The following is a 24,286-nucleotide window of genomic DNA, read 5'->3' as shown; positions in this document are numbered from 1 at the left end:
CTTCGTTTTTCAACCATATTCTATTCTTTCGGAGCTTTTGTGGGTTAGTCGAGTGCAAAGGTTTGTTTGAGCACACCGTATTTCGTTAAATACCAAATCAACTATTTGCATTGGTTGAAGTGTGAAGCATTTTTTCTTTTGCCTTTTCTAATTTATGGCACCCCCTAGCCCATGTTAGAGTTATGATGATGTTCACACTGATGAGTTGTGTTAAAAGTGAAGTCCGTACGATGGGATATAGTGCAAGATGGGCGTCACGTGAGGCGGGCATTGGAAATCTATCGTCCTGCGTAAACCGTGTCCGTGTCCACACCATGTCCATGTCCATGTCCATGTCCATGTCCACACCATGTCCATGTCCATGTCCATGTCCACACCATGTCCATGTCCATGTCCATGTCCATGTCCATGTCCATGTCCACATTTGAGAATAGTTGAGGCCAGCCCTATGTTGGTTAACCATGGCCCTGATGTTTATGTTGACCATAGCTTTAGACCATTTCCCATGACAGCCTACAGGAACCGCAAGGCAAGTATACCACAGCAAATGATATGTATGAAGAAGACGATGCAGCAGCAGCAGCACAAGACGATGATGATGAGGATGGTGATCTGTCAGTAGTGATTCCTGTCACCAATCCATGGCTCCTCCTGCGTAAGCTTTCACACTTTGCAGTCCCAAAATTTAACCTGGTTTTAGTTTTCTTACTGAGTTATCTCAACATTCCCAGTCGTTTTAAAATCCTATGATTTGTTTCAACTCTTTTTCTTCTAAGGCCCCGTGTTCTTTTCTTGTCTTGTAAGAAAGATGAAGTGTTCTTTTGTTGATTTTGTAAGATGATTTATTTTGAAGTCAAGGAGAGATTTAATTTGTAATCCGGGCAAGATTTGTTGAATTTATGGAGGTTTATAATCATTTTTGTTGCGTGGATTAGATTTATTTGATCTTATTGATGGATCTGTGGTTTGTTTTTACGAAAAATTACTTCTTTTACTTGAGTATACAAGGCCATTCTTTTTCAGCTAGATCGTTTTCAATGTTTTAAGCTACCCATCTTCTGAATAATATTGAATTTTTCGAGAAAGTACCTTCTTTTTTCATCATCAAATCTAACATCATGACGTATGATTGATGTCTACATTCTATCATAGACGATCTACCATCTGATATACTATGAAAGTTCACTTTACTAGGGTGCATTTCAAATTTTTTGTCAGCATGGTTTAGCGTAATCCAGATCTGTCACTATTGGTATTCTTCCACAAATGTGTGCATATGGTGATGGAAACTTCTTAATATGGGGGGAAAATGGATCTTAGAATCTTAAAACAATTCATCAATTTTCAACTTCAGTGGGATGTAAATCAGTACATGTAGACAATGATATAATTAATGGATGTGTGTATCACATAATGATCATCAACTAATTGGCCTAATCAGGAGGGAAACTCTTGAATGTGTATATTAATCATTGTTCCTGGTACTTATAGGAAATGTTGGAAACTGAGTTGGAAATGTGGACTGTCATGCAATTAATGGCCTACTCATACCCTCCTCATCATAAATCAATCATTGTTTCTAGCACTCATATGAAATGAAGGAAACAGAAATGGAAGCGTGTACCTCTTGGATGATCATAGATGTGATGGCCTTATCATAACCATCTGTGCATATATCAGTCATTGTTGCTAGCACTTGTAGTGGAAACTTTTCTTCATTGTAATTAATTTGTATCTAATATGATACTTCTTAAGGGGCTCCAATTCATTTAACATAAGCTGGTGTTATCACAACAAAAACATGTAGGATATCGGAGGAAGAAGGTGAAACCAGCTTATTGATAAAGAGCCTTTCGCTCGAATCGAATTATAGCAAGGTTGATCTCAAGAATAGAGAAATTGGAATAAAAAGAATAGAGGATGAAGAAAATCGGAGTGTGAAAATTTGGAACATTCCGAGAAAATTTATTGAATGGCTTCAAAGGTTAAAGGAAGCTTTTGGTTCTCCGTTCATGGCAGTGGTGATAATAGTGTATGGAGTGAGTGAGGGTTATGTTGGAACTGTAAGAGGTCTGGCGACTAACTATTATTGGAAAGATGTTCAGAAATTACAGCCTTCTTCAACACAAGCTTTTCAGGTAAAACACTTATTGGTTTCTTTCTTGAGTTATTTGAGGCCAAGATCCTGGCAACTCTAGGATATAAGAAGGGATATACTGCTATGTCCTCTCCTCATTGCTACAAAATTACAGTTTGGTCTGTGGTTTATGAATAATCCATTGATTAAAGAATTTTGATTTGTATCATATCCCTACATACTTAAATCAACCAATGCTTTGATGAGTTTGGATCCTTATGATTTGATATTTAATGAACTCAAAATTGTTCTTTATCGCAAATATGATATTTTTTTCCTTCCTCTTGCAGATATACATTTTCCATCCGAGTTCCTTTTGATAATGGCATAAGTATACAAGAAGTTTCATAGTTTGGCAAGGATTTGCATAATTCTCATAAAATCCAAACTGTTCATCTGATATGATTTCAATGTTTCTATATGGTCACTCATGGCTGATGTACTGAAGCAACATGCCCTCTTAATATTAAAGCAGAAATATACAAAAGATTGCAGTTAGATATGGATTCTGGCTACAGAATAACAGCCCTTAGCCTAAGGCTGAACAATGAAGTCAGATCATTGTGAACACTAGCAATTTTCTGCTGTTTCAATGGTTTCAGACTCTTCAGAGAGACTTTAAAGACATGGAGTTGCTCTAAAGCCATTTTGTACAGACAAAGATTTGTCGATAAACACTGATAAACTAAAGAAATGGTGTTTAACACCTCTCAAGCTTAGGTAACAAGATCAGAACTGACATTTGGGAGGCTGCCTGTGCTCGACTTTCTCGTGGATATGCAGCCAATGAAATCATTAAATTAAAATGCGTGCACATACAATTCTAAGAACTACAGTTAAAACTGTGGCTGTTTGCTACATTTGTAATGTTGGCTCTTCCCTACCGGCTAGAAACTTGGGACCTGAGCCTATATACGACACAAAACTGGAGAGATTTGGATAGATCCTTAGTCTTGATGATTGTCCTCACGATAAGGAGCAAAGCATCAGTGCAGACCAATAATGAACAAGGCACTATTCCAATCAGGGACTGTTATTTATGAAAAGGTACTCTAAGATTGACATATATGTCATGAAAGTAACTGGCAGAACATGGAGATACTCACTGTCGGTGTTGCTGAAATGCAAGAACGGCATTAATCACAGGGCATAAAGTTAGATGCACTACGACTGTCCGAATATATCTTGGATTTTCCACACTTGGACATGATCAAATGGAAATAATAGAATGATCTTTCAAACTCATATTGTTATGTTAGGTAGTGATGAAGTGGATCAGCCCACAAATGTCTTGATAGGAAGATGATCCACTCTGTAAGGCCCTCTTTTTACGCATTGCAGGATGGATTGATTATGAGCCCTCTTATATGGATACACATATAGGCACACATGCATGAAAATCTATCATATGCGTTCCATAGTGGGACAGAGCAGCTTAGAACCTCTTCACATTAGTTAAGAATAGATAGGCACACATGCATGCAAATCTATGTGAGAACAGATCTACCAATTGTGTCATCAAGATGTAGAATCAGAGGATATTATGGTTGCTGTTTTACTGTTTTTTATAAAGGGAGGATCCCATTGCCTCTCCAAACATGGTGATGGCCTATTCTTCAAGGTAATGCTATGTGAAGACCAACGATTCTTGGGAGTACTGTTGCTAGAAATCAAGAGACAAAGTTAAGTTGTCGAAGAAAACAATACATCTGCAATAACTCATCCACAAAAACCATCACAACTTTCTTTAGCTCCATCACCATTCATGCTTCAAGTCAATTAAGGGTCACACAACTAGGCTCTGGACCAAAACATTGAAAAATGGGTACAATAGGTCAGGCAATAGAAACTAGTTCTGCATGTAGGATATATCCGTCTGGACCACTCCCTTGTCACCCTTGGCATTGACAAATCAAGGCCATTATCACCTGAAACTGAAGGTTTGTCCTTTGCTTCAGATACCTCTCCATGGTTGACTTGTCTATGTTGGAGACCTCTCAAAGGAAGGAGTTTCAGCTCATCAAAGTTCAGAATCTTAAGTGCTTAGCTAACAATATTGTATGGCTACTTAGGCAAATTTACTGATTTAGTTATATTTATTTTGGTTTGTTCTCAAAGATGAGACAAGATTTTAAGATGTAATCCCTTGTTTGTTCCCATTTTCCTTTGTGGCCTCTTAGAAGACATTAATAAATCTTTCTTTCTTTAAACATCTCATAATTCCATCAATGCATAAAAGGCATTCAGGAGGCAAGATGTGGGTTTATGTTAAGTCATCGTATTGCCTTTCCAGAAATTCGCTTATGGTAGAATTATCCTTAAAGCATCAGCATTTGCAGATGCCAATCAAGGAAGACATAATTTGATTTTCAATATTATGCAGGCTCTCATCGGGATGCCGTGGAGCATCAAACCTCTTTATGGTCTCATCATTGACACATTCCCCATAGCTGGGTAAGTTGTTTATGATAAAATATAGAAAATGAGGTTCAACAGTATTCCAGTCTAGGTGAATAACTAGCAAGCTTTTGCTATGAAAATCAAACACCTCAGACTATTCAATAATCTATTTTGACGACAGATTTCAGCGATGGCCATATCTTGCTATTTGTGGTATTCTAGGAGCATGCTCCTTATGGTTACTATCAATGCTGTCAGGGCCATCACCTTGGTTAGCTGCATTGTTAATGGCGACTACAGCATTATCCACAGCATTCCCCGATGTCGTCGTAGATGCTGCAATGGCAGAGCAGAGCAGAAATGTGCCGAGTCTCGCAAGTGATCTCCAGGTGCTTTGGAAATTTTGTACTATATCAATTTTGTGTTTGGAAATCTCTTGTATTTACGTATACTAACCTGTAGATGATATATCAGTGTATTACGGATCTCTTATTTTGCATGTGGGTGTTCACATGCTATAAGTTAGACCTCTTCTTGTGCATGTGGGTGTTCACTGTTTTGATAATGAGAATGAAAAACATTCAACTCTGCCCTGAACTGCACGTGTATTGCAAATATATTCACATTCAACCCATTCAAGTGAATCATCTGGAAAACAAGTAGCCTTATGAAGCAACGATGGGAACTTTTTGTGTAAAAAGTCGCTTTGGCCAAATCTGACCTGCAGTGTTCTTCTACCATATTCATAATAACTTAAACATTATCGCTAAAGAATTCTTGGTCTGAAATAAATTATTTTAATGATGATTTCTTCACAGATTTGGATACTGTTTGGATTCAACTATATACTTTGAACAATTCTAATCCTTCCACGATCCTGAAATCATGCATTTAGTCCACGAATTCAACTAAACCATGCATTGCCTTCCATGGCCAGTGCACTCTGGGCATGATACTAACCTGTACCTACTACCTTCTCCCAACAGACATTCAAGTTACCATATTGTCATGGAAATATTATAGGTGAGCATGATATATTTGGCTGAATATGCTCCTTATGCCTCTGATGTGCCTTGACGGAGCTTAAAGAAAAATGAAAGCAGGGTTTTCTAAGTATAGGTGGACAATTTTTTATTTCTGAACCAAGGGTATGAAACTTCAATTAGTTCCCGTGGGAGATTCTTTTTGTTAGATCATATAATGCTTTCTGTGAATCTATGAGGCTGTCTGTTCAGTTTTTCCTGCTTGTAAATCCTTTTAACATGCTGTTAAATTCACTTTCTGAAGTTCATACCTACATAGCTTCTTTTCAAATGAACGTTTGGAAAGAAAGATCACAGTTCACTGTTATGCCTAAGTTGTGTGTGAGTTTTCTATTTTAATCCATTGCGCCATTATTCAGACACGCAATTTCTTGCAAAAGATGATTTCATATTACAAACAGAAGGAACTAGTTTTCAATAAATTAGCATCCATGCCCTCTACTATAGATCTAAATGTTGTGATGAGTTCAGTGTAATTTCACATTTCGAAGGCATAGGATAGGAACTTATCCATGCACACTCTAGAGGTTCAGTTCCATGTCCTCATTCTACTCTTCAATAGGAATCTAACAATATAGGATTAAAAAATCGCTTTTAATGATTGATAAATTCTAAATGTAAATCTTGTGAACATTCATAACATCATCAATCACCTTTCTAAAGATAATACAACTTGATTTGCTTGGTATTTACCAGAATATTGCTGACTTACGTTTATACAGAGTTTGTCATGGGGCAGCTTATCTGTAGGTGGATTGATTGGATGTGCTGTATCTGGAGCATCTGTTCATTTTTTTGGACCGAGGGGATCTTTTTTATTGATATCACTAGCACCACTTATGCTTCTAGTTGCTGCAAGGGCCCTTCCAGAAAAAAGACTCCCTCAGGATCCTAATGGAGCCAGATTACGAGATATGGTAAAGACGATTAAGCTTTCCATCCAAACGTTGAGAGATCCTAATTTCTGGAAACCGGCACTTTTTATTTACCTTTCACAGGTATAGAAAAAAGAGGATCAATTCTCATTCTCATTTAATATTCAATCATATCATCTACATAGGCAAAAGACTAGCAGCAGTGATTTTTATTCGCAATTAATCTTTAATCATATTACATAGATGGGCAAAGAGACGCCTTGTGAGCATGGTTGTAGAATACTTAGAAATACAAAACGCTTACAATACATATACCACACATTCCAAAAGTATTCCTCATTTTTTAAATACTTAGAGTAAGTATTCTAAAGATAAAATATGTGTAGAATATATTTAATACGTTAAATAATTTTTATAATGGTAATGTATCTAGCAATTGTAATTTGGCCAAATTTATTTTTTAAAATTTTAAGATTTAATTTTTTATTGGAAATGTTAAATATTTAGAATATATTAAATACCTATAATGCGTGAACCATTTTAAAATAGCAGTTCTAAAATGTAGAATCTGTGTAGAATACTTAGAGTATTCTAAAACATATTCTCAACATAAAATACGTGTATTATAACAACAATGCCTGTAAGGCATAGATTCGAAGATAAATTCCCACACTCAATGGCTGCAAATGCCAAATCAACTTTGAATTGACACCCTTAAAAGGAAAAAAACTAAGTAGACCAATTGTTATAATTTTTGACCCTACCAGAACCAAGGCTCTAGGAAACTAGAGCATAAGAAGAAATAAGAGACCGATAACCTAAGTTGACTGATTATTTCATACTTTCAAACAATCAAAGGAGAGTAACCAGAAACAAACAAAGTAATACCTGACCATTGTGCAGAGTCTGTGCCCGGACATTTCAGAGGCTATGTTCTACTGGTTCACTGATCCAGTAGTAGGGCCTGGTTTCAGTGAGCAGTTTATAGGTTTTGTTACTGGCATTGCTTATGTGGCAATGATTGGAGGGATTGGTTTGTATAACTGCTGGTTTCGGTTCTACACCATTCGGAACATGTTCTTTTGGCCCCAGGTATTTGTTTTAAAGAAGTTGTTTTCAATTACGCACTATCACAGAATTCGTCGATTTATATGCTCTTCATCTTATACACATATTTAGATATATATAGGTTCACATATGCATGCGTGATGAAAGAAATACACAGAACTCTTTCATTTGTTGTTGGTGATGATATTGTTGTGTATGCAAATGTAGGGCTCAAGATCCCTTTGTAAAAAGATAGACACAGACATAAACACATACATTTGTATTCACATATGCATGTGTGATGCAGAAATTCAGACTCCTTTAATTAATATGTTTTTTAATCTTATATTTGTCTGGGCAAATGCAAATGCATTCCTATGGAGTAGATGCATCCATCATATGACATGTTGTGCGTGCATAGTGTAATTAGCAAGCTTTAACGACAATTAGTTTCAATGTCGGTGTTGTTTAACATGATCATCATTACTTCGGATTGTTATGCATGTGGTGTGCAGGTAGCATATTGCGTGATTGGGCTATTGGACATAATCATAGTGTGCAGGTGGAATGTGAAGATGGGGATACCCGACCACATGTTTGTGATTGGGGATGAGGCGGTAACGGACGTGATAGGGAGACTCCAACTCATGCCTTTCATGGTATTATCTGCACGGTTATGCCCACCCGGGATTGAGGGAACTGTGTTTGCTTTCCTGATGTCACTGTCGAATTTCGGGGCAACATGCGCGTCATGGGCAGGGGCACTCCTGTTACGATACATGCATGTGACACGGCTTGACTATGGTCACCTCTGGTTAGCAGTGCTTGTTCGTGCGCTCCTCCGGCTTGCACCTCTCCTCTTCTTGACCATGCTTCTGCCCGAGGGAACTTTGGATGATGTTCATGCTCCACAAATCGGTCTTGGTGTCGGGGCTGGTGTCGGCCCCGACCGATCATCGCAGCAACATAGAGTGGAAGAGGAAGAGGAAGAGGAAGAAAGTGGTCAATTTCTCTTGCTACCATCACCAACTTCCCAAGAGATGGCTGTACTCACCAGATCTACCTGATCTCAATTTTTATTCTTTACAATCCTCTCTCTCTCTCTCTCTCTCTCCCCCCGCCCCCCACCCCCCACCCCCCCATATATATAACATAGCTCCCATATGCACTTTTATCAATCTAACATATATAGATAGGTTCCATGGGCCACTTTGGCCTCTCACTTTCTCTCTCTCTCTAGTATGTGATATGTCCCATTAGACCCTACAAGATCTTTACCGGCTTCCCGAGGACACTTGATTCATCTTTGTTATCGTTTTATATCTCCAATATATCGTAATGGTCTCATAGTCATGCACCTGTTGGAATGGTAATATATCGTCATCATATCCTATCTCTCTTGGGCTGTTGATGATGAAAATAAATGTTTAACATTGGGATCATCTCTGGGTGCATGGTTTATTTACTATGGTAGTTTCTCTCTCTCTCTCTCTCTCTCTCTCTCTCTCTCTCTCTCTCTCTCTCTCTCTCTCTCTCTCTCCAAATGTTATTGTCCCCTCTATTAGGGAATTGTGTACAAAGTAAACTGGATAATTTTCAGCACTATCAATATTGACCCTAGAAGGAAACTCATGAAGCTGACTTAACATCAAGTGCTCGATCGGAAAACTTCAGTAATCTGACACAAACAATGGTCCCACATAAACTTGGACAAACAACTTGCTCAAAATCTACTTGATGTGGCATATTAATGTTTAAAGTAATTTGTTTTCAAAAAAGTATCAAGCTAGTAACATCTTGTTCAATTAAATGATGTTGAACGAAAATATGAGCAAGTGCACCATGTCAGATCAAATGCTGCATACCCATGAATAATGAGAATATATTTTATCTAGCCACTTGGGTGTATACAATGTTAATTGCAACTGGTGAATCTTTGCCAAGTTCATGTTGACCCTGAGGAAAGTGTTAAAATGAATGGTGGATATAACTACATAATTGAGAGAGTTTTTGCCATGTACATTAAATTAATTACAAGACATTGCCAAATGAGTTTTTTCCCTTTACTCTTCAATTGGATTAAGGGAAAGGCATATGTAATGTTTTTTGTGTAATTGGATGTTTGTGTGGTATTTTGGGCGTTCATGTGTAACATTATTTGTATATTTGCTTTGAACCTAGCTAGAATATTTTCATCATTGTTGTATAATACTTAGCATAAAATACGCGTACAATATGTATTCTACAAGTATCCTAACTTTTTTTTTTTAAATACTTAGAATACGTGTAGAATACTTGTAAATGTGTTAAATACTTCTTAAAATTTAAAGTTTTTTTTTCAAAAAAGAAAACATTTTTTGAAATGATAAATATTTGTTAAATACGTAGAATATGTCAAATTTTTAGAATACGTAGAATATATCAAATTTTAAAAAACGGCAGTTCTAAAACGTAGAATACGTGCAGAATACTTCAGAGTATTCTAAAACGTACTCTAAATCTTCTATTGAGTAATAGTTTAGATAATTCTGCTCCCGTGGCGAAAAAGAAAGGCACCAGAGATCCGAATTTTTTTTCCAGATTGTTTTATCCATCTATTGAAGGTTTGGACTACAAATTTTTTGTTGATATAACCCCAATTGATGAAGATTTCGTATTAGGTTTTATTTGTAAGGATTAGGATCCGAGACAATGAGACAATACAAACAGAAAACCTAAAACACAAGCACGAAACAAAAGACACAAGATTTACATGGAAACCCTAAACCAAGGAAAAACCATGGGTGTCCTCCGATCACCAAAACTTCACTATGATATAGGATAGTGTACCATTAGTTATCTAACTCCCTAGATTACTAGGAGAACTCCGATGCTTTTGTGAGATGGGTTTCGTATCACTAAACAAAGCTCACAGAAAATGGTAAGAACAAGGAAAGACTAAACTTGGCTTGGGAGATTGTTTGAAACCACTCCTAGGGTTGCATCAAAGTCCACAAATGCTCCTCTCTTCTGTTTGCACTTCTTCTCCTCTTTTCTGTTCTCTCTCACGCTCTCTGTGACTTACACTCTGTCTCTGATGTTCTCTACACTTCTCTACACTCTCTCACCCTCTGTATCTCTATGCACATCATAAATGATAATTTTGCCCTAGCTTATTTTCCTTATATATATGTATATTTTCGGCTTCTTGGCCGATTATGACGAGCTGACCCATTTTTGGCCTCTCGGCCTCTCAACACCCGTTTTTTGCTGAAACCCCTTCACCACAATGCGGACCTTATACTGAGGTGTACTGTTGTCTTCTCCAGTTTTCAACTTGTAAACCATTTGTTTCTAAGTGCCTTCTTTCCCTCAGGCAACTCCATCAACTCATAGGCGTAGTTCTCATGCAAGGAATCCATCTTATCTTGCATGGCACAATACCACTTCTCCTTGTGCACATCTGTCATGGCTTCTTCATAGCATTCCGGCTCAACTTCATCAGTCAGTAGAACATATTGATTGGTTGGATACCGAGAGGAGGCCTTCCTTTGCCTAAGTCCATATCTTCTTCCTTTAGCAATTGGCTCCAATTTGGTTTCTTCTTCCGACTCATCTTACGAACTCCATAACAGTAGCTGGCTAGGAAGACGACACTAGTTGCTTTTGTCTCCAATCTTCCGTCATCTTGTCTTCCATGAATACAATATCACGGATCCTCACCACTTTCTTGTCAAGGAGATCCCATAGCATGTACACAAACTCATCTTCTGAGTACCCCAAGAATATGCATGGCTTGGACTTGTTGTCCAGCTTCTTCCTATCCAGTGTTGGTAAGAGACGTTTCTTCCTATCCACACCCTTTGCATGACATCATCATTTAGAGGCGCTAAGGGAGACTTGTTTATAAGATAGACAATTGTCAACATTGCCTCAGCCCAATAAGATTTCGGCAATTTTGCATGTGATAACATGCTTCTTACCCTTTCCATTATGGTCCGATTCATTTTCTCTGCCAGGCCATTCAACTTAGATGTCTTCGGCACTGTATACTCAAGTTTGATGCCTTGGGTCTTACAATATAGCTCAAATTGGCAGCTATACTCACCATTGTTATCTGTTCGGACAACTTTCAACTTCTATCCAGATTCTCTTTCAACCCTCGCATAAAATTCTTTAAAGACCGACAACACTTGCTCTTTAGTATTCGGCATGAAAGCCCACAACTTTCTGCTGAAGTCATCAATGAATGTCACAAAGTACTGTCCACCACAATGCGATTGAGTATCCACATATCACACATCTGTGCGGACCAGTTCTAGGGCACGTTCTCTTCTCATCGGAGGCCTAGAGTGAAAGGTTGCCCTGTTTTTCTTTCCAACCAAGCAATCCACAAATTTTTCCAGATACATTCCTTTCACTTTTTTCAACAAGGATATGCATTCCCCTTTCACTCATGTGGCCGAGCCTTTTATGCCACAACTCGCCATTTGAGTCAGCCACTAGATTTGTTTCATCTCGGCGCAACCTTGCATGCATTACATACAATGTGTTCTGCTTTTGTGCTCAAGCCATGATTTGGTTTCCCTTGCAAAACTTCCATGCACCATTATGAAAGCTACCATTGTAGCCTTCATTATCCAGTCGTCCAACCGATATCAGATTTAATCTCACATCTAGAACGTGGTGTACATCCTTCAATATTAACCTATAGCTAGTAGATGTTAATAAGCACACATTTCCTATACCAACAATCTTGAATGCACCATTATTTCCCATCTTCACATAGCCATAGTCATCGACTGTGTAAGATGAGAAGCATTCTCTTTTGGGAGTTAGGTGAAATGATGCACCAAAATCAACTACCCAAGAGAATTCAACATTTGCAAGATTCACACTCGCTTGTTCGCAGATGAATAATATTCCTTCCTCACTGGCTGCAATCGTTGAGGTGTTTCTCTCATCAGAAATTTTTTTAGGCTCAACACTATCAGGATTTCCTTTGTCTCTCTTAAGGTGTTTACAGTCCTTTTGGAAATGACCCTGTTTCCCACAATAGAAACACATGAGTCTTCCTCTAGACTTTGACCTAGCTTGGGCCTTGTCTCTATTTTGAGAACTCCTACATTTACTTCTTCCTCTACCAAGGTTGTGTCACATTCGCTTCCGATTGAGGCAAGACACTCTTATCTTTTCTTCTTGTCTCTTCGTTTAGAAAGGCTTGTCTTTACTACTTGTAAAGACATGTTCTCTTCTTGATAGGAGGCACTAAGTGACAGTACTAGGTTTTCCCAACTTTCTGGTAGGGAACAAAATAGTAACGGGTCCTGTAATGCATCAAATGGGCCCGGTTCGGTTTCTTGGCCTTGAAACCAAACCAAACCAAACCATTTATTAATAATAAAAACTGAACCAAACTATTTTAAAATTTATGAAGCCATTTAAACTGAACTGTTTAGAGCCGAATCGTTAAACCAAACCGTTTAAAGAATAGGAGAAACCAAACCGTTTATGAAAAATTTTAAACCAAACCATTTTTTATTGATATTAATTATCATACTTATTATAAATTTATTCATCATACTTATCATAAAATTTTGTCATCATACTTATCATAAATTTGTAATCATACTAATCATAAATTTGATCATTATACTTATCATTAATGATCATCATAAATAAAAAGGAGATTCTACATATAATATATATAAATTTTAATAAGTTAAAACAAGAATTTAAAATTAAAAGTTAAAAGTTAGAGCTTATAGAGAATATTTATGAGTATTTTTTAACCTATAAACCTTTAAACTGAACCACATAAACAGAAACTGATAAGCCGATAAACCGGTCAATTCAAAACCAAACCGAAACCGATTAATAACATTTGAAATCAAACCAAACTGTTTATTTATCTTTGAACTTATAAACCGTTAAGCCACGGTTTTTCAGTTCAGTTCGGTTTGAGCCGAAACCGAGCCCATTGCTATCATCTAATGGAAACCTCACTAATGCTAGTTGGTTTACTAACACCATGAAAGTATTAATGTGCACCACAATGTTATCACCATCTATCTACTTTAACCTCACCAACTTTCTCATTAGGGAAGCTTTGGTGAGATCATTTTTCCTTTCATACAGATTAGAGAGCTTATGCCACAGGTCATAGGCGTTTGTATCGTTTGCCACATGCAAAAGGATGCTCATGTCTACACATTATCTGATGGTTGCCACCACCTTTCTATTTAGGATTTTCCATTCAGCCTCTATTACCCCCATTGGTATTTCCTTCCTATCTATCAGTTCATATAGATCCTTAACTATTAGAACATCCTCCATCTTGATATTCTAGTTAGAGTATTTATGGGAGTCTAAGACTATCATTCCTGGAAAACCGCTCATTTTTCCTTCCATCTAGAACCTAATGCGCTAATACTAGTTTGTAAGGATTAGGATCCGAGACAATATAAACAGAAAACCTAAAACACAAGCACGAAACAAAAGACAGGATCTACATGGAAACCCTAAACCAGGGAAAAACCAAGGGTGCTCTCCGGTCACCAAAACTTCACTATGATATAGGAGAGTGTACAAGTAGTTATCTAACTCCCTAGATTGCTAGGAGAACACCAATGCTCCGACAGAACCACAACCATGAGACATGCTTCGTATCACTAAACAAAGCTCACAGAAAATGGTATGGAGAACAAGGAACTACTAAACTTGGCTTGGGAGACTGTTTGAAACCACTCCTACGGTTGCATTAGAGTCCACAAATGATCCTCTCTTCTGTCTACACTTCTTTCTCCTCTTTTCTGTTGTCTCTCATGCTCTCTGTCACTTACACTCTATCTCTGATGTTCTCATCGCTTCTCTACACTCTCTCACCCTCTCTATCTCTATTCACATCATAAATGATAATTTTTTCATAACTTATTTTCCTTATATATATATATATGTTTTTGGCCTCTCGGCCGAATCTGACTAGTTGGACCATTTTCGGCCTCCCTGCCGATTTCGACCAGCTGACCCATTTTCGGCCTCTCGGCCGAATCCGACTAGTCTTCCCCCATCAGGAGGGACACACATTCACAACATTATCAACGAAAGCATAATAGAATCTGTAGAGGGTTGGGGATTGTAGAGGTCTCCCCAGTAATGTAATAACCATTCGGAATTCCGGATTCAGTTCTACAAAAATTTGTATAGAAATCACTCTACTTGAGGTACTTATTCTATTGCATCTTGAACTTTTAAGGATTCCTTGTATAATCATTGTCATAAATAGATAGTCTCTATTGCATAGAAATAAAATGAAAAGAGAAAAAAGGTAGGAAGTCCATATCCAAAGTTTCAAAGTTAGTAGAAATTGATGGATGGGACTACTTCTTCAGATTATGGAAGGATCAACATCTCAAGAAATTTTTGATGGGTCCACTCTCCAATCATGAACCTTTTATCAGATCATTTGATGCATGAATTGATCAATTAATCCTTCAATCAGGTTTGGTAAAGACGAGTCTAATCTCACAACCTTGATTGGGTGATCAAAGTCCGATTCAAATCCTTCCCCAATTTTCATTTTTATATTGATTAAAAATAATATTACCTGGTGGAATCAGAGTATTGTTATATGTACATAGAGACATGTACATAGTGTGAAAAGGCCAAAATGGTTTGTGCTTTGTAGTTGAAAATAGTACCATATGCCTCTATTTATAGGATTATTAGTAATATTCCTAAAGTTTCTAGAATATACATGGATTTTTTCTAATGAAATACCAAATGAAAATAAATTTTATGTATTACAATGATTATCCTAATGGTATGGCCTCAACCTATGTACCATAAGGTCATGGGGTTCAATTTCTTTTGAGGTCATATCATGACACTCGAAAGGTGAGATGGTGATCAATGGTGCTATGATGTTTTCGAAAGCCAACATATCCATAAGCTCTCTTACTATTTGTTCTAGCCCATGCACTTATCTTTGATTCCATTATACATCCAAAATAGTTTTGCAATTAACGAGCCAACCATGATGGTTCGATAGTTGTTTACTTTATTTACATCGTCACCTTTAAAGGTTGATCCAATTTGTAGTCCAATCATATGTCATACCATGTCACAATGCATGATTAAACATATCACTTATCCATGCATATGCTTCATTTGCCGCCCATTTGAGCATTTCAACCTTTACACATTAAAGATCGCTTGCCTTTCGGGAAACCAATTTCTTAAGTCCTAGAAGAGAACCATAACACATCATCTTTTTGAAAAAAGATAGCTCATATAAATTCTAACAATGCATAGACAAGTCAAGAAAAGGTAAGTCACCATAACTCTTAACACGTTTTCCATCCCTTTGCATTTCCCCAAAATTTAGCACATGCATGTGCTGTCTCTTGTGTTTGGAGAAATTGAATTGTGGAGTAACTTCCCATATTCTTCTCTTTCTTTAAGCCTTTTGTACTCATGCAAATGCTTTTGGTAATTTTCTTTATCTTTGACTACAACCAAAATCACAAGGCACATTCGAGCTTCATGACATTCTTTATCAAAACATTTTTTCTTTGAACTACATTTCTTGGTGCATTTCCAAGATATGTGCTTGGTTGAAAAATATTTGTTTGTGCATGAAAGAATGACTTTCTTAAAAGCTTCCCATTTGCATTTTAGTGTGGCACTATATTGTATCTTTGTCATTTGTAACATATTTGGAATACATGGGCGCTCACTTAAGGTTCATGCTTAGGTGTGATGGTTTATTATCTTTGATGGCCTTCTCATAATCAAACCTATGCATACATTTGAGATTATACATAAAGTTCTACGATCAGATTCTAATGTCCATTCACCAAGTGAGAATTTATATATATGATCCAAAATACCTTCGGAAAGTAATACATAGTCAATCACACTATTTCCATTGTGTTTTCTACATGTAAAACCATCAGCATTGGGCTATAAGGATATACCATTAGCAATAAACAATCTGATACTATTGCACATCTATAGGAGTAACTTCCCAAATTGGTTCAAATCTTTTTCATCGCTAGAAGAGCGGTTATACATTTTTCATGAGAGAGAGAGAGAGAGAGAGAGAGATTTTATAACATTAATGAAGGTCAACATATGACCCATTGGATGAGTTTGAACTTGTACAACATGGAGCAAATAACAATTGATATTAAAAAAATGAGAAAGTTTGGAACCTACGATAAAGAGAGACGGTGGGAGGAAGAGAACAAAAGCTTAGTTCTCAAATAACATCTTCTTTCACTTAAAACTTTATAGTCATTGACATAAAACATTGATACAACAAAGCCAAGGTTATAACTAATCTCAACAAAAGTACATGAGACAGTGTAGCGTTCTTTTTATATTAGCTTCCCTTCCATTTATCAAGCTTGGACATACTTAAGCATTATGTTTTTCATTCTAATAAATATCTAATATATTACAAGTCAACTCATGAAGTTACATCATGGAACACCGGTTTGTCGACTCAAATACAAAAGATGGTAGAAAGTGCAAAAAAGCATCCCAACGATTTCACATACACACATGACAGGAGAGATTAAATTCTTCCGCACATCCTTCCTTTGCAAAAATCATGTAAATTCTTTTTTGATGATATGAGAACATGAAACCTCTCGATCATGCAATAAATTTTGACACAACCCTATTGTTAGCTAGATTAGTTATTTTTTCCTACTTTTTCATCTTTTGGATCCTGAAAAATACAAGCTCATCATATATACAGATCTCTTTACAATTAGAAGCACTTAAATTTCCATGCCATGTAAATATCTATAAAGAACCCATTAATTTTATGGGTTAAAAAATCAGCGGTTAAGTATATATATATACATAACATCCATCAACGCCAATGAATGTCATGTTAGATTGTATTGCTAAACGGCTACAAAACCTCCTCTTTGTGTAGACCTTGGAATGTGCACTTCTATACATAGTTTTGTTTGGCTGTCGATAGTGTAGCAGAACCTATTTACCGATCTGAATGAGGAACACAACATGTCATCACCCTCCATCTGTGCCATGTTACATAAGACCAAACATAACCATAAAAAATTCAGGTCAGTCAAGCACAGAGCATAGGAGATGAACACACACACACATGTATGTATAAATATGTGTGTGTATATGTGTATGTATATGTATAGATACACATACATAAATATGTATGTGTGTGTGTCCACTGTGAGTATCAACACATGTATATCTACGTACATATGCGTGTATGTATAGGGTATGGGGTTTAGGGTTTAGGATGGATGCATGTTGCATGCATGTGCACATACGTTTCGGACTATATATACAAGCAAATGTCTTTGTGTCACATTATATTACTAGTGAGAAACCTCAACGTGAGGCAAAACCCCATGATTTTTACAAAAAATGATCACAAAACTGACCAGCAGGTCCCTATATCCCATCTTCAGATTGGGGACATTCCAAGAAGAGGGCATATTCACTTATTTGTGTATACTTATGTGTATGTATACTCAGAACGAAGGATATATATGTGGGTATAGAGAGAGAGAGAGAGATGTGTGTGTGTACATAAAGACAACATTTCAGAACATACCAGATTGAAGATTCAGTGTATTGTCCCTGAGCTCCTACTACTTGGATCAATTCCTGGAGCTTCTTAGCATTTAAAGGCTTGCTAATATAGAAATCCATGCCTGATGCAATACAACGATCTCCATCTCCGGACATTGCATGAGCAGTCATAGCAACAATTGGAGTGTGCTTAGGTCTATTCAATTTCTTCTCCAACTCTCGAATCTTCTGTGTTGCTTGGAATCCATCACAAACTGGCATTAGAACCTACAACGCTTATCCGGTTGTCCTTTTAGAGAAACTCATGATTATAGAATGTAGAAAAATGTTAAACCAAATGAACCAACAATAAAACAAATTGAAAACTTTAATGGGTTATTTCAGTAATATGGTCTCGCTTACATCCATCAAAACAATGTCAAAATCTTCCTTCATCCACTGTTCAACAGCTTCTTCTCCATCTTTGGCCATAACAAATGTATGCCCCCACTTACTCAACAATATCGATGCTACCCGTTGATTTATAAGGTTATCCTCAACAACTAAGATATAGAGGCTTTTACTAGGGATATTTTCTGCTTTCACCGTTTTCCCCTACAGATTGAGCATCACAATATTTATTACACATGAGCAACTTTAAAGCACATGAGCAATGTTTTATTATTCTTGAATCAAGGAGAATAATTATACCTCCATATCATATTTGTCTTTGATACCTAGAACTTCATGCAAAGACCTCACTAATAAGGCTCTCTTGATGGGCTTCGATATGTGACAACCTATTCCAAGCTCCTTGCACCTTACATTAGAGAGTAGGAAAAATAGATTTAAATATATATGTCTGCGTATACAGTACAACTTGATATGGCACCAAAAGGAAATGAAAATTTGATCATAAAGTTATATACGACACCTGGCTGTATCGGTGTTATTGACAGATGTCAGCATTATGATACAATCTATGCCACATGATTGAGCACTTGTTGAACTCTCTCCGTCCTCCCTCTGCATTAAATGAGGGCTCAACAAATTGATTATAGTTTGTCTCTCAAAATATATAACAGTGTTTTGATTGGTCAGAAAGTAGCATCCAATAAGTGGTTAACTATCCCATTTTATATCGGTAAGTTGATATTTCTAAGCCTAGAAACTAAATATAGAATATTGACAAAATCATTGAGTTTTTTACTGAAAAAATGGGCTCAAAACAGTGTACCCATCTATTTATGCCTTAATTACCAATCTAACTATATCACTGTGATACCTCTGCTTCGGAAGATGAAGTGTATCGAACAACATATTGCGGCTCTTGTCGAAGAAAATGAACCAGCTCATCTGCAGGGGTGCCTTCGAGCTGCATATCAAGTAACACAACGTTGTATTTTGCACCTGATTGAGATGCCGCTGTCAAAGTGATTTGTGCTGCTTCAACAGTTGTCACGCTGTCTGCTATCATCTCGAACCCCTGCACCAAAAGATTGATAAAAATTTACCTTGAAGGACTACCTTTTTCTGTTTTAACAATTTCAAGAGCCTGCATTGCGTATGTTGACCTAACGACATGCATTTCAACAGGCTGAGGCAGTAGATACATAGGTGGCTTATTATGCCAAACCTCATATGTTTACAGATTGTAAGAAAACATAAGGGAAGTGGGGAATTAATGTCTAAAACCTAGCAACAGAAGATGTCACTATCCTGAACAAAGGAAAACAGAAGTCATTTTCCATAAGAAAAAGAAAAGGAGTGATAGTACAACCTGAAGCAACGCAACTAGCACTTGACAAATCGTATCACTGTTATCCACCACAAGTGCTTTTGCATCCTTGAAACTATAAACATGTGGGCAGCGGTTTGATTCTACTGTCCCAAATTTTGCTCTGAACAAGAAAGTGCTTCCTTGCCCTTTTATTCCAGCACTTTCGACCCACATCCTTCCATTCATGGCTGAAGCAAGTTTCGCCGAGATCACTAAGCCTAACCCTGTTCCTCCATAAAGTCTGTACCAGATTCATTTCCCTTAGTATAATAATCTTTCCAGAAAGTTGTAAACCTTTTAGGTTGGATTTCTTTATGAATAGCATGTCAAATGGACAAAGAACACTAATTAAAATACAACATTTTATGCAGCAGAAAATGTGATGCAATGCCTCTTTTTCGCAAATACATTTTCAGGGACAATTGAACTTTATAAGATATAACGTATTAAGAAATAATGCATAAATCTATACAAGCGGATAATAATATCATGTGACGGTTGTAAAGGAAAAAAGGATACTAATTTCGGAGATATTGCTTTTCTGAAAACTTTTAAAAAAAATGCAAATTACTTTCAAAGCTTGTGCCTCGAAGAATGTACTTCAGAGAAATTTATCACAATGATTGTTTAAAACAGAGTATCTAACCTGTGTGTAGAAGAGTCTACTTGTGAGAAAGCTTTAAATAGCAATGATTGTTTCTCAGGAGGGATACCAAGGCCTACAAAATGATGTGTAGGAAAACACTATAGCAAGAGGTGATGAAAAATACACCAATGCTTGTTTTCATAAAGGTATGCAAGTGAAGTGTTACCAGTATCTTTGACACCAAACTTCAGCTCAACTGAATCCTCATTCCTGTTTTCAACAGATGCATATACAACCACTTCACCTTTCTCAGTAAACTTGATAGCATTACCTGCAGGATATATTGACAAGCCTTACTCTTACCACATAAATAAGAAATTAATTTCCCTTGGATGATAACAGAAGTATGCAAAGACATTAATAAATGCACATGATGGGAAGAATTGAAAATCAAAGTTCTATTTGTTGTCAAAGTGTTGATCTTTTAACTTATGTCATGTGGATACATCACCCCCCCAGAATCAATTGATATTGGAGTAAACCAACAGTAAATGGATGTCCACATGGCTGGGCACAATGTGGATAGCTATGATCTAGATATATACTTGGAATGGAAGGACTATGTGTATGCTCATAAACAACTTTTATGGTGAAGCCTCTGATGCACCTCTGATGCACATACATAAACATGTATGGATGTATGTTCGCAAAAATATATGCATGTATGTAGGTACAAAATTATGTTCTATATTTGTATATATGTATGTACGTATGTATCTCTACACACACAGACATCTGCAAACTGTATATGTAATTAATTATATGTATGTATACCAGAAATATATAAAGCAGTGTCAATGTTAACTTACCAATCAAATTCACAAATATTTGAAGTAGTCTTCCTGGATCCCCTTTTATCTGGTCAGGAACATCAGATGCAATGCAACAACATAGTTCTAAGCCACTTTGTAAAGCACGTGCCGCAAGAACTGAGACAGCATGCTCCAGCTGATCATACAATGAGAACTGCACCTCCTCCATCTGCAATTTACCAGCTTCAATCTTGCTAAAGTCTAGGATGTCTGTAATGAGCCGTAGCAAATGTTGTGATGCAAAGGAAACCTGAACCAAGCACATATACATAATTAGAGAGCTTTTGCCTTTGCCATCAATAGGGAGTTCAAGTCCCTGTCATCAACCATCAAATCCCGAGTAATATACATGTGTATATATGCGTATGTATCTGCATGCATGTGTATATATTTCTGTGTATGTATACATATGATATATATGGGTGTGTTCGTGTGTACATACATGTATGCAAATGCACATACAATACAACTACATCCACACATTTACGAATTTATACATATTATGTAGACACATATACAATGTCAAACTAATTTGCTACAGAATAATTGGAAGACTGAGGGCCATGCATGATCAACACTTTACATAGTCAAGGTATTCCTTTTGCTCGGGTGTAAGCTGGGTATCCAAGCAAAGCTCCGTGAAGTTAATTATGGCATTCAAGGGAGTCCTAATCTCGTGGGACATATTTGCAAGGAACTCCGACTTCGATCGGTTCGCATCATCGGCTGTATCCTTGGCCTTCTGGAGCTCAGCTTCGATCCTCCTTCTCTCTTCAATTTCCTTCGCAAGTCCATCGTTAGCACGGGCAAGGTCCAATGTTCTCTCTTCAACCTGGTCTTCAGAGAAGGATGTCAACATATACATATTTATTAACACGATAAAAATTCTCAATTAACTTTACTTAGATATCTGAGAAAATATAATTACAAAAGATGTATCAAATATATTAATTGATTGACCTTGTGCTCCAACATGATTTGATTGCTTGCAATTTCATGGGCCATGCTATTGAAAGTGTCCATGAGGTCAGCTATTTCATCACGGAGGATGAAAGTGCCTTTCCGTGCCCGGGTCCTCATATGACCTTCACCAAGTGATGCTGCTGCTCTTCCTAGCTCAATGATTGGATTAGTGAAGACCTGTAAAGCCACCCAATATATAATATTAGATTCTATTCTATATCTTGCTACTTGCCCAAAACCACATGAAACACAAGGCTAACAATAATGGCACTTCTGTTTTCAGGGAGGGCAAAACAATGTGGTCTCACCTTTGCTAATACTAATGATGCCATCACCCCCAAGGCAACGAGAACAATTATTGTCGTAATGATGACAATCCGAACACTTTGGACTGGTGCATATGCTTCGTAAACATCCAACTTTGCCACTAACCCTAGTGAGGAAATGATACTCAAGAGTCAGTAAAACAAGTTTGGAAAGAAAGAACTAAAATATAATATACTTTCTTACAATCTTATATGAAACAATGAAGTAAAAGAAATCTAAAGAGCAAGTTCACACACCCCAGTGCATGAACTCGACAGGTGTGTAAGCAGCAATGGTACTTGCACCACTGTAGTCTCGTTGTCTCAATACTCCTGATTCTCCAGCTATAGCTCGGGCCATTGCACCATCAGGTTTAACCATAGTAACGTTGATGTTTTGTAATGCAGGGAATAGTAGATGGACCATATTTGAGTTTTGCGGGATGCCGACTAGCAATTCACCAGTTTGCTGGAGCCCTGTTCTGTCATATACTAATGCCCCCAATTTCGATGCATTCACCCAAGTCAATAGCACTCCAATAAGTGTTGTATTCTACAATATTCAGACAACATTAAGATTGAATTTAACAATGCATGACCATCTAATTCCCAATTCAAGTTTTCATTATCCCTCAAACTCTGTCTCGCTATGATTCCCCCATATTGCATGTTAGAACATAGCATTTTGTAGAGCTTCTACAGGTGAGGTTGAACATCCCAATGTAGTACCCTGGCTAACACAAGGATGATCTACCTAAACCTAGCATCTAGGTTTGCACTTTGATATTTGAAGAGCTCGCTATTCATGCTTACCTGATAGATTGGATGGGACATGTTATACATCCATCCTTTGGAAGTTAGTAGAGGATGGCCAACCCTCAAATGATCTGATTGTTTAATCAACGAGCTAACATTCATAGTTTCCCTTATATTCAGGCCCAATGACTCCCCTGTTGACAGAATCAAGTTCCCATACGCATCGTAAATGGACGCATACATAAAATCCGATATTACTGAGATGGCTAGGTTCAAATCATACTCGGCCAAATTCTTATTGTTTGCTCCTGGCTTGTGACTTAATAAGTTATTGATCAAAACTCGGCTTGCAATCAATCCTGCCTTGTCGCTCTCACTATCTAAGTAGTCTTTGAGCTGTTCTTGCCTCAGAGTAGAAACTGTGAGAAGCCGACGTTCGATTTCATTTACAAGTTGCTCATGTGTTTTCAACCACAGAACTAATGCGGGGATACCTGAGGCCAGCACTACCTGCAAGCAATCACCTGACTGGTTAATATCAAATCATATATTTACTCAATGGTAGCAAAGCAAAAAATCACGTGAAAATGCTTTCTTAAATAACACATTTTTACCAACAATCCCACGAATATAGTGAGTTTGAGACAGATGGAGGCTCGTATAAATTTTTGGGTCGTCAGGGTAGTGCCGTCTGTGCAGGATTCATGGGCAGGATTGATGTCGATGGATGATCGAGCCGAGACAGAGATGGCACTAGCACTGTGGTGTCCAGAATTCATGTGGGTCCCCATTTTCTCTGTGGATTTTTTTTTCCGCTCTCCCCCCCCCCCAAAAAAAACTGATATGGATTATAAGTTTAGCTCAAATTGATACATATAATAGATACCCGCAGTATTGATACAAATCGATGCCAAACGAATATCAGCATTCAATACCTATCTTAAGTAATATGTTCTCAAACAGGATTAGGTTGT

General features: G+C 37.2%; 2 protein-coding genes across 4 annotated transcripts; one reads left to right on the top strand and one right to left on the bottom strand.

Annotated features, from left to right (window-relative positions):
* The first annotated feature begins 505 nt into the window (after positions 1-505).
* LOC147856105 (putative folate-biopterin transporter 6) lies at positions 506-8,944 on the top strand. Of its 2 annotated transcripts, none has more exons than XM_087329387.1 (8): positions 506-655; positions 1,808-2,138; positions 4,521-4,591; positions 4,719-4,926; positions 6,303-6,578; positions 7,359-7,547; positions 8,018-8,593; positions 8,638-8,944. In XM_087329387.1, exons 1-7 carry the CDS (start codon positions 642-644, stop codon positions 8,567-8,569), a joined length of 1,641 nt encoding a protein of 546 aa, XP_087185513.1. In that variant the 5' UTR covers positions 506-641; the 3' UTR covers positions 8,570-8,593; positions 8,638-8,944. The 2 variants fall into 2 exon arrangements, with proteins under 2 accessions (XP_087185513.1, XP_087185512.1); XM_087329386.1 differs by having other exon boundaries at positions 8,018-8,603.
* Positions 8,945-17,056: 8,112 nt separating this feature from the next.
* LOC147856104 (uncharacterized) lies at positions 17,057-24,131 on the bottom strand. 2 transcript variants are annotated; one of them, XM_087329753.1, is made up of 16 exons: positions 23,927-24,131; positions 23,370-23,822; positions 22,815-23,109; positions 22,560-22,684; positions 22,249-22,428; positions 21,872-22,120; positions 21,286-21,538; positions 20,643-20,747; positions 20,477-20,549; positions 19,831-20,071; positions 19,336-19,536; positions 18,985-19,076; positions 18,762-18,870; positions 18,474-18,665; positions 18,090-18,338; positions 17,057-17,530 (listed from the first exon to the last, which is right to left on the bottom strand). In XM_087329753.1, exons 1-16 carry the CDS (start codon positions 24,101-24,103, stop codon positions 17,399-17,401), a joined length of 3,126 nt encoding a protein of 1,041 aa, XP_087185879.1. In that variant the 5' UTR covers positions 24,104-24,131; the 3' UTR covers positions 17,057-17,398. The 2 variants fall into 2 exon arrangements, with proteins under 2 accessions (XP_087185879.1, XP_087185880.1); XM_087329754.1 differs by lacking the exon at positions 23,927-24,131 and having other exon boundaries at positions 22,815-23,048; positions 23,370-23,507.
* Positions 24,132-24,286: the final 155 nt, after the last annotated feature.

This window comes from Azolla caroliniana, unplaced genomic scaffold (genome assembly GCF_043228905.1).
Source record: "Azolla caroliniana isolate FFs.n. ecotype wild unplaced genomic scaffold, voAzoCaro1.0.p SCAF_13, whole genome shotgun sequence".
Lineage (NCBI taxonomy): Eukaryota > Viridiplantae > Streptophyta > Polypodiopsida > Salviniales > Salviniaceae > Azolla > Azolla caroliniana.
Note: the sequence above shows the minus strand (reverse complement) of the source record. Positions and strands in the feature narration are given on the sequence as shown.